We start from the raw sequence: 15,966 nt of genomic DNA, 5'->3' as shown, positions 1-15,966 counted from the left end.
TTGGTGACCAAACTGGCAGCTAAACCTAGAGCATTGATATGATTTTACTAGAAAACATCATTCGCTAGCCGTTCTCACAGAACATATATTGTAGACTCTGTTTAGAGTAGGCCAGGTGGTTTGGACGCTCGACTAGTAATCTGCGGGTCCCTGGTTCGAATTACCGTTACACCAAATATGCTCGCCCTATCAGCCATTGAAGCGTTATAATGTAACGGTCAATCCCACTATTCGTTAGTAAAAGAGTAGCCCAAGTTGGCGGTGGGTGGTGATGACTAGCTGCCTTCTCTGTCTAGTCTTACACTGCTAAATTATGGATAGCGAGTGCAGATACCTCTCGTGCAGCTTCACTCGAATATTCAAAGATAAATGAATGAAAACAAACTATTTAGTAGAGTAGTTACCCTGGGGTCTGCGTAGCACACCATTAGAGGTCGTTACGCTTGTATAAACCACAGGCAATAGGGTAAGGAGAGACAGTGATGTTGTCAGAGAGGTTACGTTGCTATAAGACAATGATATCAATCGTCCTGTAAAAGAACACTATATCATTAGTTCTATACTCAGTTACATTTCCTGACCATTGGTACGCAAATCGTCCTGAAAAAGAACACTAAATCATTAGTTCTATACTCAGTTATATTTCCTGATCATTGGTACGCAAATCGTCCTAAAAAAGAACACTAAATCATTAGTTTTATACTCAGTTACATTTCCTGATCATTGATACGCAAATCGTCCTGAAAAAGACGTTTATTTAAATATCCTGCAATGATTTAAAATTTATTTTCTTGCTAGTTTCACTTTATCATATCCATATAACGTGACAAAATATTTCATTTTACACATGAAAGTTTCTAGGTTTAAAACGATGTTACTTTAGTTATTTTCTCGTGTAATTACGTTATTAATGTCTAGATTAAATTATGTTAAAACCATTATTTTAACGACAATCTTACAATCCATAGGACATAGTACCCTGTTGGTACAGCGGTAAGTCTACGTATTTACAACGCTGCAGTTAGGGGTTCGATTCCCCTCGCTAGACTCCTCAGATAGTCTAGTGTGGCATTGCTATAAGAAAAACACAAAACATATGATATACAGTAATCTGCTGTTACACATTACTGTATAACACGTCATCAGTGACACTACTGATGGTCTTATACATATTTCAACGTACATATATCTGTGTTCTTTTGATAAGATGTTTCTATACTTCCCTAATTTTGTAAGGTAATTGTAATAAGAAGATCTAAGAAACACAATACTTTGTATGATAAAATATAATCAAAATCATGAAGGTGTTTACTGAAGTCAATGGTGAAGTTAGGATTTGAGACCGTCGAGTGGCTTCTAAAAAACCATAGTTTTACATGTTTTTATGTGATCGAATAAAAGATATAACAAATTAACAACATTTTTAAGGGTGCGGAACACTTTTATGTCCATCTCCTTCGTTTGTGTGTATGTATGTATATATATATATTGCAATTTATATAAATAACGTTGTTACAATCTCGCCAAATTACAACTTTCCAGCAACGTTGTGTGTAACCTGTGCAGTAGCTAAAATATGTTTACATTAACGGTGAAGTATAGCTATAAAGGAGTTAAAATTTAGTTCTTGTTAACCGTGGTTAAAATATAGTTCCAAAGAGTTTGAAGTATAATTCACAGGATTTGAAGGAAAGTTTTTGAACTACAAAAGGTAAAGAATATAAATAGTCGATTTTTCTATAAAATTATCCCAGTATCAAACTTCAACAAAAGCTGTATATAGAAAACAGCCAGGAACTCGTGAGTTAACTGGTGAAAGCGAAGTCGTTCGACGGATATTTTAAAACATAAACAGTCAATAGTTACAGTATCGTGGAACATATCAGATATATAAAGTGCATACAGTAATGTTTTTCATTATTGTTATTGGTAACGCGTACTTGAAGTAAGTTAATTTAATAAATCATAAAACTGTAAAAACTGATAGACGTTTGTTTTACAAACTATTGAATCCTTGGTACGGTTGCTTCTAGTTCTAATAGTCTCTTTACATGTTTATTTAACGTCTGTGTATAACGTCTCTCTGAAGCGTATCTAATGAATTTCGACTGCTACTAATTACTGTCCCTTCAACCCTGATCTATACCTTTTATACGTGTAATGACGAAAGCCGACCACTTTCTTCTCCATTTGATAGAAAACGATAAACATCTAAAAGAATCATTATGAATAGAAATGAAGTATTGAAAACTTTATTACGGTAATAAATCCCAGTAGTAGAGTAATTCAGTTTAATGTTATTACGAGTAACACGATATACTTGGTACGTTTATTTTTACGTCAAGGATAGGCTATGGAACAAAGAACTGATTTAAATAACTTGTTTTTATTATCTTGAAAGTTCGGTATCAGTCTGTAATCTGCCAACAGTTTAAGTTATATAAAGGTTTCGGTTTATGAAATCACTTAGTTTGGAATAAGATACGGTGGACTGTTTCGTTTTAAAACTTTCTATAGTTTCTTAGTAAAATCGTCAGTTTTGGTTTAGGATAGCTTACGTTACAAAATTATTCACCTGCCAGATGGATCTACTACAGAAAACTAGCCCAAACATTTTAAAACATACCCAGAAGTCAATCTCTAACACCCAAACCTCATACAACACATACACTAGCTTGGAAGAATTTAAAGGGTTCTGTAGGCTGGCCAGAATTTTCCGAGTCTTTGGTGGGTTTCCTCTTGTCATTCCGAAAACGGAAGGCCGTTTCAAACGTAGCGTTATAGCAACTGTACACACGGTGTTTGTTTCAGTCTGTCTTGTAGCGTCTTGTATATTTAACTTGGCTAAACTTTATATCAACCCAGACGCGAGTTTTCATCGCATTTCGAGCACCATTCTCTACAGTTTCGTAACAGCCACATGCGTGGTTGCTATCTACAGCATGCAACGTAATGCTCCTAGATTCGATGATTACTTCTCCTGCTATCAGCGAATGAAAGAAAAATTACCCCCAATGTCCTCTGAATTGCAAAGAATACGGATACAACGAGTATCACGGACCTTAGAGTTGATATTTTTATTTATAGTTTTGGAGAGTGTTGGCTTTACTTTTATATCTGAAACAAAGGATTATTGGAAAACAAAATTTGGCTCAGAAAATCTAGATAACACCCTTATTACATCTACCAGGCTGTCCCGCGTTTTTTGGTCTTTTTGGTCATCTGTTTGTCGGGTTCCTTTCTTCTTCTGCATTTACTTATCTGTGACATTGACCGAAGACCTTAAGTCGTTTAATTACTATTTGGACAATTTCTTGACGGCCAAAGATAACCATAGACACTCTGAAGAACTGGAGAAACTACGACTTCTTTACAACCGATTGTGCGACGTAGTGGACAAGACAAGCCAACTGTTTTCTCCTGCTATCTTCATCTACACCGCTACCATGCTCTGTGTATCTTGCTTACTTCTGACCTTTGCTGTTAGATCTAACACTATCATTTTTGCAATGGTGTCCTTCATCTTCATTGTAGAGTTAAATATAACCTGTTGTTATACTGAGGGAATTGATCTTGAGGTAAGATCTCTTAAATATCTCTGGATACTTAAAGAAAGAATAGAGTTGGATATAACCTTATTGTTTATGTGCCTAACTATAGATTTAAATGTCTAATGTTGGCACTCGTTGAGGGTAAAATATCAGGACATTGGGTATGTTGTATTACTATTGGCTACTAGCATATAACAATATGCTAGTATTGGCTGTTACTATTGTTAACTAACTTTCGTCAGTTCAAAATTAGGGACAACTAGAGTAGCTAGCCCTTGTGTACCTACTCACGGATATCTGAATCAAACCAGATAGTCTAAAGAATTAATGATTTTGTCAATGAAAATTAAAATAACGTGAAAAACGCAGTTTTGCGCGATTTATTCTTCATTTCATTTCAACATGTTATTTTCACTAGAGAATTGTTATATCTGTACTAAAATAAAGAAATACAGCTCAATACGTTGAAAGATTTTATGAAACAAATCTTGAAAAGTGCTTTAGGTAAAAGGAAATTTCATTAAACCCTAACAGTATTCAGTATAGATTAAAAACTGGAATGACAGGAAATCTCAACAAACCCTAACAAGTTTCACTTTATACTAAAAGTGGAATTATGGGGAGTTTCAACAAACCCTAACAAGATTCACTTTATACTAAAAGTGGAATTATGGGGAGTTTCAACAAACCCTAACAAGATTCACTTTATACTAAAAGTGGAATTATGGGGAGTTTCAACAAACCCTAACAACATTCACTTCAGATTAAAAGGGAATTATAGGGAGTTTCAACAAACCCTAACAAGATTCACTTTATACTAAAAGTGGAATTATGGGGAGTTTCAACAAACCCTAACATGATTCACTTTATACTAAAAGTGGAATTATGGGGAGTTTCAACAAACCCTAACATGATTCACTTCAGATTAAAAGGGAATTATAGGGAGTTTCAACAAACCTTAACAAGATTCACTTTATACTAAAAGTGGAATTATGGGGAGTTTCAACAAACCCTAACATGATTCACTTTATACTAAAAGTAGAATTATGGGGAGTTTCAACAAACCTTAACAAGATTCACTTCAGATTAAAAGGGAATTATAGGGAGTTTCAACAAACCTTAACAAGATTCACTTTATACTAAAAGTGGAATTATGGGAGTTTCAACAAACCCTAACATGATTCACTTTATACTAAAAGTAGAATTATGGGGAGTTTCAACAAACCTTAACAAGATTCACTTCAGATTAAAAGGGAATTATAGGGAGTTTCAACAAACCTTAACAAGATTCACTTTATACTAAAAGTGGAATTATGGGGAGTTTCAACAAACCCTAACAAGATTCACTTTATACTAAAAGTGGAATTATGGGGAGTTTCAACAAACCCTAACAAGATTCACTTTATACTAAAAGTGGAATTATGGGGAGTTTCAACAAACCCTAACAACATTCACTTCAGATTAAAAGGGAATTATAGGGAGTTTCAACAAACCCTAACAAGATTCACTTTATACTAAAAGTGGAATTATGGGGAGTTTCAACAAACCCTAACATGATTCACTTTATACTAAAAGTGGAATTATGGGGAGTTTCAACAAACCCTAACATGATTCACTTTATACTAAAAGTGGAATTATGGGGAGTTTCAACAAACCTTAACAAGATTCACTTCAGATTAAAAGGGAATTATAGGGAGTTTCAACAAACCTTAACAAGATTCACTTTATACTAAAAGTGGAACTATGGGGAGTTTCAACAAACCCTAACATGATTCACTTTATACTAAAAGTAGAATTATGGGGAGTTTCAACAAACCTTAACAAGATTCACTTCAGATTAAAAGGGAATTATAGGGAGTTTCAACAAACCTTAACAAGATTCACTTTATACTAAAAGTGGAATGATGGGTAGATTCAACAAAAAGAATTGCTTAAAAATAAAAGTAGCGAGAGACGGATTTCCTAATAATCAACCTCAGATTACAGAAGGTGTGATGTATCAATCAACAAATATCCACTAACAGTTTGCTTGGAATGAACAATGTCTAAATATTTACTTACAGACTTTTGATAGCGAAAAAAACCTACGTATTTCATATTGGTAGCAAAAATTATATTATACTGTTCACAGATGATTAGGGTGTGAATTTTCTCCTCTTAAATCTACGTGTATGAAATGTTATAGGTTTATCTTTTTGTAGACACCAGCAGTAATATGCCATTATGTTGATGTTCCACTGCCCTTGACATCGCTTCTCTATTGTTCTTATGTCTTGATGGAATCTTTCACACTGTTCCTTTGAGACGGCACCGAGATTTTCCGGAAAGCAGTTCATATGACTACACAGAAAATGACTTTTAACACTCATGTTGCAGCCTAGTTCCTTAAAAGCGTCATGTAATTCCTTAACTAGACCTTTGTAATCATAACATCTGACGTTTCATAAAAAGTTGTTCATGACATTAACAAATGGGATTTTCAATGGGATTCATTGACTCAATAAATTGTTCATCCTTAACAAGCTTTCTCATTTGAGAACCATCAAATATAACAGCTTTAAGTTTCTCGCTGCTCAGTCTTGGAAATTTATTGCAGGCATTGAAAGCATGCACCATCTGTTGATAAGCCCTTCACAAACTGTTTCATCGAACCTAACTTTATGTAAAGTGGCAGAAGCAATATCTTAGAAGGTTTTACTAGTGGTTCGTTTGTGACATTTTCTCTTCAATAATAAATTTCTCTCTTACTGGCCAGTTTTCTCTTATCCAATGTTCACTTCTCGCCCAACTGTCCCATAAGCACAAGAAACACAGGAATTTTGTGTATCCAGACTGTTGATCCAGCAGCATAGAAATAACTTTTAGATTTCAACAGATTGTCTACATGTGTTCTTTACAGCTTATTTTATTTAGAATCATTTTTAGATTTTCGTAACTTTCATGTGGATGAACAGAATGTCCGATAGAAATAGAGCCTAGCTTGTTACCATTATGAAGCAAAACGCATTTCAAACTAGTTTTTGAGCTATCAATAAATGGTCTCCACTCATTTTGGCCATATGGACAACCCATATGCTCAATCAAGCACGGAACATATTTGCAAAATACGAACCCGTCATGCATTTCAAAGTATTTCAATAAAGCACATTCTCTGCACCTGTAAAACGAAAATTTTGTTCCTAGACCCAGAAGGTTTTTTCACTTAATCTATATCCCAGAAGTTCTGCAGATTCTTTTGTTAATTCTAAGTCATGAACAAGATCATTCAATTCTGCTTGTGTAAACAACTTGGGATCAGCTGAAACATCTCGTGTAAAGTCAACGTCCTTTCCTGAGTCTTATGGGTCGGAGTCAGCTGATTCTGAGGCTGCATGTGAGCATTATAATAGAGCAAGGTTTCCCAACGGGCAAGGGAGTCGCGTAGCCTTGTTAGAAGTAGCTTGGGTAACATTAATTTTATTTCATCAATTACATTTTCATGCTCTTACATTTTTTTTTTTGTTTCGGTGCAAAGCAAAACGTGTGCTACGTTAGTTCAATGTCATTAGGTGATATTATGGGTGTATGTATGCGTGCCTGTGAGTGAATGTGCCTGTGTGAATGTGAATGTGTCTGCAACTGTATGTATGTGTGTACTAGTGAGTAGCGAGTATGTGAGTGCACGCGCATGTACGGATACTTGTGTGTCTGTTTAGCTGTGATTAAGTGTGTGTGTGCTCGCTGTCAACACGTGAGTCACATGTCTGTTGCTGATTGGTGGATGACGCGACTGGCCACGCTCCCTTCCCTCCCAATACTTATCCCATCATTACTCTTCCTGCACCCCCCACAAGTAGTCAGTGTAAGATCTACAGTTGCCAAAGCGTTCATTATTCAACATTTTTATTTTATTTTAACAAGGAGATAAGTAAGCAGTAGAGGTGAGTTGTGCCCATGGCTAAACGGCGCAGATACACAGAATGCTACCTCAACATTGGCTTCACCACTGTGCTCGCCAACGACGGCATCGAGAAACCACAGTGTGTTTTGAAACATCCAGAACACGCAAAGAAGGGTTTGGATTTCTTCAAACGGCATGAACGGTGTCTTAAAAGCCAAATAATCGATAGAAGTGGGTCATTTCAGCAGCAGAGTGCAGCCGTAGTGGAAGCTTTATATGAGATTGCATTCGAAATTGCTAAACAAAAAAAGCCTCACACGATTGGAAAACACTTCTTAAACCCTGCATGATGAAGCAGTAAATCTTATTCTTGGAGCCAGTGCAAAGAAGATGCAGCAAGTATCCCTGTCAAATAATACTATACAGAGGCTCATTTCTAAAATGTCTATGGATGTGAAGGAACAGGTTTTGACTGAAATCAAGGGTTTCCCTTTGTCCTCCTTTCAGCTCGACGAATCAACAGATGTAAGTTCATGTTCTCAGTTGCTTGTCTTCGTGAGATTCATTAATTCAGGTGACATCAAAGACGAATTCTTATTCTGCAGTGCACTTGAAACCACAACAAAAGCTGATGATGTCATGGAAAAAGTTTCAACTTTTTTTCAAGACGAAGATCTTCAACGGGAAAAACGTGTGTGGGGTTTGTACGGATGGGGCACAGGCTATGCTGGGATCGAAATCAGGATTCCAGTCGAGAGTGAAGAAGCTAGCACCTCAAGCAAAGGGCATCCACTGCATGATTCACCGATATGCTCTCGCCAGTAAGACTCTCCCTGCCTCTCTGCAGGAAGTGCTTGAATCTGTAATCAAGATTGTAAATTATGTGAAGACTCAAGCACTCAACGCTCGCCTATTCAAAGAACTATGCAAAGACATGAATGCTGACCATGAAGTCCTTCTCTTCTACACAGCAGTACGTTGATTGTCGAAAGGAAACGTTATAAATCGTGTCTTTGAAATAAAAGATGAAATAAAGCTATTCCTGGACACTCAAGAAAGGAAAGATCTTGTAGCTCACTTCGAAGATGAAGAATGGGATAAAAGGGTTTCGTACCTAGCCGACATTTTTGACCAGCTGAACAAGCTCAATTTGAAGCTTCAAGGAAGGGAAACACATGTTCTCCTTTTTCAAGATAGTCTTCGGGCCTTTGTTTCCAAACTGCAGAACTGGCGTCGGAAAACCAATCTTGGAAACATCGCTATATTTGAAAAACTTTGTGGAGTGACGGATGAGTCTCAGATCCAACTGGATCAGTTCCTCAAGGATGAGATTACCGAACATCTTCAGTCTCTAGAAAAGGAAGTCGAGCGTTACTTCCCTGAGCTATCATAGGAGCAGGAGGCCCTGGTAAGGAACCCGTTTTGTACTGAACTTGATGTATCCAGCATCCCAGATGATATCCAAGATGAATTTCTGGATCTAAGGAACGACTCTTCAGCTCGTGATCTCTTCAAGGTGAAATCCGTGACTCAGTTCTGGTGCGCTATGTATCAGTCATACTCCAAAGTCAGCATGATAGCTTTACGTGTTCTTGTTCCATTTGCTTTTACCTACTTGTGTGAGGCAGGATTTTCTACTCTTGTCAATATAAAAACAAAGAATAGGAACAGCTTGGATGTTGGAGATTACATGAGACTGGCTCTAACAAACGCTCGGCCACGAATTTCAAAGCTTGCTGCTGAAATGCAACATCAAGCATCTCACTAGCTGGGTTGGATAGCTGTTCAAACCTATGTTAATTAAGAAATATGTTATTTTTGTGAATTCAGGTTGGACCAATGTGATTTAATTTGCTAATAAATAATTACAGAATTTTTAAATATTTTTTTAGATGTTTTTTTCCCTCTCCTTCACAGAAAATAAAATAAAAATTAAGCTGCTGATAGTAAGCCCTAAGTAGGGGGTCACATGGGTTTCAAACGTTTAGGTAAGGGGTCGCGAGTGCCAAAAGGTTGGGAACCCCTGAAATAGAGGAAATGGTATTGAATCTGAATGAGGAACAGGTCTTATGGCTGATGGTATATTTGAGTACTCAATTAAGGATTTTGTTTTCCCTTTGACTCCACTTAAGTTGACTATACAAAAGTAGCGAGCATTGGTATAATTTTGGGATTCTCTCCAGTTCAAAGGTATTCCAAAACTTAGTTTTTTTCTTGAACCTTTTGTCCATTGTCTTAACACAAGAACGGCAAACAATATGAGGAACCCTCGTCTTGATCGCCCGGCTTCATTCCAAAACGTACATAGTAGGCGCTTTTCACAGTCATTAATTTTACTTCTTTGCTTTTCAGTTGCAAAACTGTCACAGATATAGCAGAATATATTTGGACTACACCTGCTCTTTCTACGATTCATTGTACCGCTATACTTATTACAGTTAAATTTCAAAATTCAATTTGAAATTAAAAAAAACTAGTTATTACTAAAAGCATAATTAATATTAAAAATATACGGAAAGCATGAATGTAGTATACTTAATTATAAAAAATAATTAAATGAAATTTGTAATTTCGTTTTGCGGCTTCTGTGGGAAAACCTGACCTGACATTAAAAATTTAAGTTATTTTCGGATTCAGCGTTTTTCTTATGTAAACAACTGTTACCTTCAAGTCAGCAAAAACTATTCAGGGCGGTGCTAGTCTTTCTACATTTTTATTTAGGGTCTTGAAAAGCTACATGTAAATTTATGATGTAAGATTGGAATGAATTTTTTGAAAGACTATAATACCGTAATCGTTGATATGTTGCACAAAAAATATAGCAATACATTAAAAAGTAAAGTTGATGACATGAGGGCCCGTTTGTCATATGTTCAAAATTTGTTACAAAGAATAGTAAATATAATAAAAAAAACATTCTTTCCACATGGTAAATTAAATAAATGTCTTAGGGATATGAAATATAAATTGGTATTAATTGATAAATATAGAATTTATAAAATATCTAGTGTCTACGGTCCAGTGCAAATTGATTAAATCTGCAGAAATTTGAAATTTAGAATTATAAACATTAAAATGCTGTAAATAAATATAAAGTAACTTGAGTCAGCTTTAGCAGAATATATGGCAACATATCTCACGTTGTAAATTCGATTAATGTCGAACTAATTAGAAATAAACCATTGAAATAATTTTCCTATCGTGTGAAACAAAACAACCTAATATGGCAACCAAATCAGACGAAACCTTAGAGTTAAGGATGATATTTTGTTTATCTGAGCTCTATCAGATAATGAAGTAACAATAAAATGTTTCCTTCTGAGAATGTGAAACTTGTTAAAACCAAAAACACAAAAACGGTCAATTCAGGAAATTGGTTTATATTTGGTTAATCAACAATGTTACGTCACACCATGTCGTTGTTCATCTTACTGCATAACTACACTACCATCTGCATGCAGTCCATTAAAAGGAATCGAATTGCGGATTTTAGTATTTTAAGCCTGTAAACTCACTGTTGACAACTGGAAGACCTCGGTTAATACAGAAAGTTGAATTACATTTGATTGATAAAGACTGCTGGTTCATATTACGTTAGATATTTTACACTGTATCTAAAATAATAAAATTATCGGTTATGTTAAGATATTGGCATTTACAGTGGTTTTTAGTGATTAAGTTTCTATATGTATTTCTTAACATAAACAGCACATTTAACTTGATATTGGGGAGTTTGTGATAGAATTGTTTTAATTTACATAAGATAAGAGCAACCTACAGGTATTCTTAAATTTCTCTTTATAAAGATCAGAATACATTAATAGAAATTCTCACTGTTAATGATATTGTTGTCCATAATCCCAATAGCTCAGGAGCTTCGGCCAACTTAAGATATATGACTAGTCATAAATACATATTAAGCTAACAGCGCAAAAAATATTTGTAATAAAAGCGTAATAATAAATAAAAATAAAAGGTAATGGTGAATCAGATGTGATTAGATACTTCTGTTTGGTTTACCTACATTTTTTAAATATATAAAATTTTGTTATTTTGTAATTTTATTGCTTGAATAATGCAAAACAATTGATGTGTTAATGAAAAATTGTTGCTAAGCAGAAGTGAACCATGGGTAGCTTTGTGGCTGGTGTGTTTGGCAGAGTACCAGCGTCGAAAGGTTAAAATATCATTTATTTCATTCAAGTAGCAGGTTTTGTTAGCTATCCACATTCCCTGTGATAAGTAGTTCAAAATTAGGGACAATTATGTTTGGCTCATAGGGTCTCTTGGCCTGCTATTTATATTTAGCCCATGGTGTACATGTTGTAGAGTAAATTTAAAAACTACAGTTAAACAGATATTTTTGTACTGAATATGTAAGGATTCCATTTTATAAATTGAGTACAGAAATCTTTTAACGATTTTTTATGGTTTCTAATTTTCAGAACAGCAAGTTGCTGGATATCATATCGAAAGCCAAAGTGCGAAACTCTTCTAAGGAGTTCATCAATCAGGTAGTAAAACAAATTTTGTTTTAGTTGCAAATTTAGCTTCATAGTATGATGTCAATAACGTATAGCTTCTAACAACGAAGAAATACTGATTTACCAAACGGTCGTTTTACAAAAGGAACGTAATGGCTAAGATTTAAAAAATTTTACAGTAACAGCAAGAGTTCCACAATAGTTTCAAAATGACATTAGCACTAGTTGAGTTAATCTCATGAATATTTACAAGAGAGTATATGGATTAGTTTTAGATACATTTAAGGCTAAATGCAAGAGAAAAAAAAGGTAGAGTGAATGTTAGGAATAACGAGTTATAAACACATATGATAATATATATACATATATATGATAATTTGTTAACTCTGAACTTAGAAACATATATATGATAATTTGTTAACTCTGAAGTTAGAAACATATATATGATAATTTGTTAACTCTGAACTTAGAAACATATATATGATAATTTGTTAACTCTGAACTTAGAAACATATATATGATAATTTGTTAACTCTGAACTTAGAAACATATATATGATAATTTGTTAACTCTGAACTTAGAAACATATATATGATAATTTGTTAACTCTGAACTTAGAAACATATGTATGATAATTTGTTAACTCTGAACTTAGAAACATATATATGATAATTTGTTAACTCTGAACTTAAAAACATATATATGATAATTTGTTAACTCTGAACTTAAAAACATATATATGATAATTTGTTAACTCTGAACTTAAAAACATATATATGATAATTTGTTAACTCTGAAGTTAGAAACATATATATGATAATTTGTTAACTCTGAAGTTAGAAACATATATATGATAATTTGTTAACTTTGAAGTTCACATGAGTGAAATATTTCACAAAAATAGTTGATTATATCTAATTCACTTAGAAAACATACGGTGTTAATACTAAAGATAATCTTAAGTAACCAAATGATGATAATACTGAGAATAGTTTATTTAGAAAACATACGGGGTTAATACTATGAACATTTTGATAAGGAAATAGTAAAGATAATCCTAAGTAACTATATGAAGATAACACTGAGAATAGTTCACTTAGGAAACATACGGGGTTAATACTATGAGCATTTTGATAAGGAAATAGTAAAGATAATCCTAAGTAACCATATGAAGATAACGCTGAGAATAGTTCGGGGTTAATACTGATAGTACGTTATTAAAGGCAAGTAAAATAATTTTCTGAAAATATTTAGAAAAATATTTTAAGTTAGCCTTAAAAACAGTTTAGAAGATTTGTAGAGCGCTTAACTGTGAAATATTGTTTTCAGTAACAGGTTAGTAAAGCACACAATATTTTACTTTACTACAGAAACATTTTTATAACCAACTGGAACTATTATTATAATAAAATTCTGGCTTAACATTTGGAAATTTCACAGATGAAAATCTAACAGGAACATTCTATCGCTCTTATTTGTTAGACTAATTCCAGAAATATCAGAGATCGATATGAGGATACATTCAGCGATATCATAGTAAAAGAATATAACATACAGGGTTGATTTCAATAATAGTTAGTTGAGGAAACACACTGCATTACTGACATGAGCATTTTATGTTGAGCTAATATCAGGACCATCTAATCAGAGAGCGATAGATATGAGGAATAATACCAGGGCGATCTTATCAGCGAGTAAGAGATACGAGGAATAATATCAGGACCATCTTATCAGAGAGTGAGAGATACGAGGAATAATATCAGGACCATTTTATCAGAGAGCGAGAGATACGAATAATCATATCAAGACCGTAAAAAATTTTCTTAACCCAAACGAGTCGTTTTTACATATATAAATATCAATACCATTTTATCGGAGAGCGAGAGATACGAAAAATAATATCAGGACCATTTTATCAGAGAGTGAGAGATACGAAAAATAATATCAGGACCATTTTATCAAAGAGTGAGAGATACGAAGAATAATATCAGGACCATTTTATCAGAGAGTGAGAGATACGAGGAATAATATCAGGACCATTTTATCAAAGAGTGAGAGATACGAAGAATAATATCAGAACCATTTTATCAGAGAGTGAGAGATACGAGAAATAATATCAGGACCATTTTATCAGAGAGTGAGAGATACGAAGAATAATATGAGGACTAATATCAGAAACGTAAGGAGTTATTTGGCGCTAACATTGGATTAAAGACAGGGTTAGGTTAATTTGAAGAACCATTTTGAAACTAAATAATGAATGTTTATAAGTTCCAGAACTAATCCAATATATGTTAAAACTCTATTGCAGTTCTTTCTTGATGTTTTTTGCGAGATGCTTCTTCTGGTTGAAAATGAAATTAAACTTACTTATTAGAATATGAGAAAGACCACAATGGACTGTGTTATATTTTAAAGTGTAATTTTTCTTTCAATGATAATTAACACTACACATAAATAAGAATAGATAGTATATGGTAATGGCAACTATCTTAACATATAAAAAATTAAAATTACTATATGTTAATGACAGTTAGAATTACACTTTAATAATATTAAATGATATTTTATCCAGTGAACCCGTAGACGTATGATCCACATTTACAAGGCCGTTATAAAGCGCATTTAATACATGAGCTGTTATTCTACACTCTTTTCAGTTTAGTGATCATTATTGCTATATTGTAAATGTAATGTGTTTAACCAAGTTACAAACGCTAATCAGTAGCCCTACTTATATGCATGCTGTAGTGTAATGTAAATCAATGCCAAATTTGTAGCTAGACTGTGAGGGAATCTTTATAAAATTTTCCCGAAATACGCGAGTTCTCTAAAGGGTTTTGAAACAAAAAGTACTATTGCTCGAATCACCAACCAGATGATTCGTTTGGACACATTTAGAAGTTTATGAGGCCAGCAGTTTAGCAATAAGTTTTCGGAAAAATCTCCAGATTTCCCAAGCGGTTGAATAAAAATTTTACCTTTCTGAAAGCTTAGGAACCTAACTGAGGAAAACAAGACTATTGCATCGTTTACAACTATATAATTGTTTACGACCATGGCTTCGTTAGTAAAAGCATCGTCAGGATCCAGACGATTCCCTTGCCACAATTTAGAAGTCAGTGCTAGCTATGTTTTAGTGAGTTGTTACGTGACGTTGAATCTTATAATATTTACGATAATTAAAATTTACCATTTATAATATATAGTAAATAAAACTGAGATTGCACATAAAAAATGTAGGGTATAATATGTTAATGAAAAGAAAAAATTAATAGCATATCATAGTATATAGTAATAACAATTAAAATTATCCCTTAATAATATTAGATCATATATACATATATATGGCTGAAATTAAAATTTCAAAACATTTTGATTGATGACAAAAATGTCATAAGTGTTACGCTTCTGTCTTCATCACCAATTCTCTAAAAAAAGACAGAAACAAAAGAGAAATAACACACCAGGACTACTATACACTTTCCCTGTCTGCAAATCTTAAGTAAAAACTCAAATGTATAGATAAAACTTTCAACACAGATGTTTGCTGGAAATCTTAGAAAACAGTAAGATCCATCCTAGTTAAAAGTAAAGAGAAACCGACTGACGAAAATCTCAAAACGCAATGTATAAAATTCCATGTTCTTCTTACGAAACATTCATTGGAGAAATTGAAAGACAACTCTGGACAAGAATTAAGTAATATAAAGACACCACTAGAATAATAAAAACAGAGAATTCAGCATACTACGTCAACTAGACGCATCATAGACTGGACAAAGCTAGAAATATCGACTCATACAAAGATTAGAAAACAAGAAAAATAGTGAAATATTTCTACAAGATAAAATCTTTATTAAACAAATCTGTCCATTGTGTAGCTTTGTATTTACCAACAATCAAACCAAATTATCAGTTATGTTACATAATATGCGCTAATAGCAGTTAAAATTACATATTAATAATAATAATGCATAATAACATAACATGATGTTTGGAACAACAAGGAATCTATTGATCTATCTAGGTTATCCTGTATTCAAAACTA

At 33.6% G+C, this 15,966-nt stretch overlaps 1 protein-coding gene across 5 annotated transcripts in view; it reads left to right on the top strand.

Moving 5' to 3' along the window:
• The first annotated feature begins 2,489 nt into the window (after positions 1-2,489).
• The window catches only part of LOC143226861 (uncharacterized), a 29,942-nt gene continuing 16,465 nt past the window's right edge, over positions 2,490-15,966 (top strand). For all 5 annotated transcript variants that reach the window (XR_013014790.1, XM_076458364.1, XM_076458363.1 and 2 more), the window contains exons 1-2: positions 2,490-3,578; positions 11,877-11,945. Coding sequence is in view for 4 of the 5 variants with exons in the window: in XM_076458364.1 (XP_076314479.1) it covers positions 2,583-3,578; positions 11,877-11,945 (1,065 nt within the window). In the remaining variant the exon portion in view is untranslated. The remainder of the gene's footprint in view (positions 3,579-11,876; positions 11,946-15,966) is intronic.

This window comes from Tachypleus tridentatus, chromosome 9, assembly GCF_004210375.1.
Source record: "Tachypleus tridentatus isolate NWPU-2018 chromosome 9, ASM421037v1, whole genome shotgun sequence".
Classification (NCBI taxonomy): domain Eukaryota; kingdom Metazoa; phylum Arthropoda; class Merostomata; order Xiphosura; family Limulidae; genus Tachypleus; species Tachypleus tridentatus.
The sequence above is the reverse complement of the archived record's forward strand: the minus strand, read 5'-3'. Positions and strand labels throughout refer to the sequence as shown.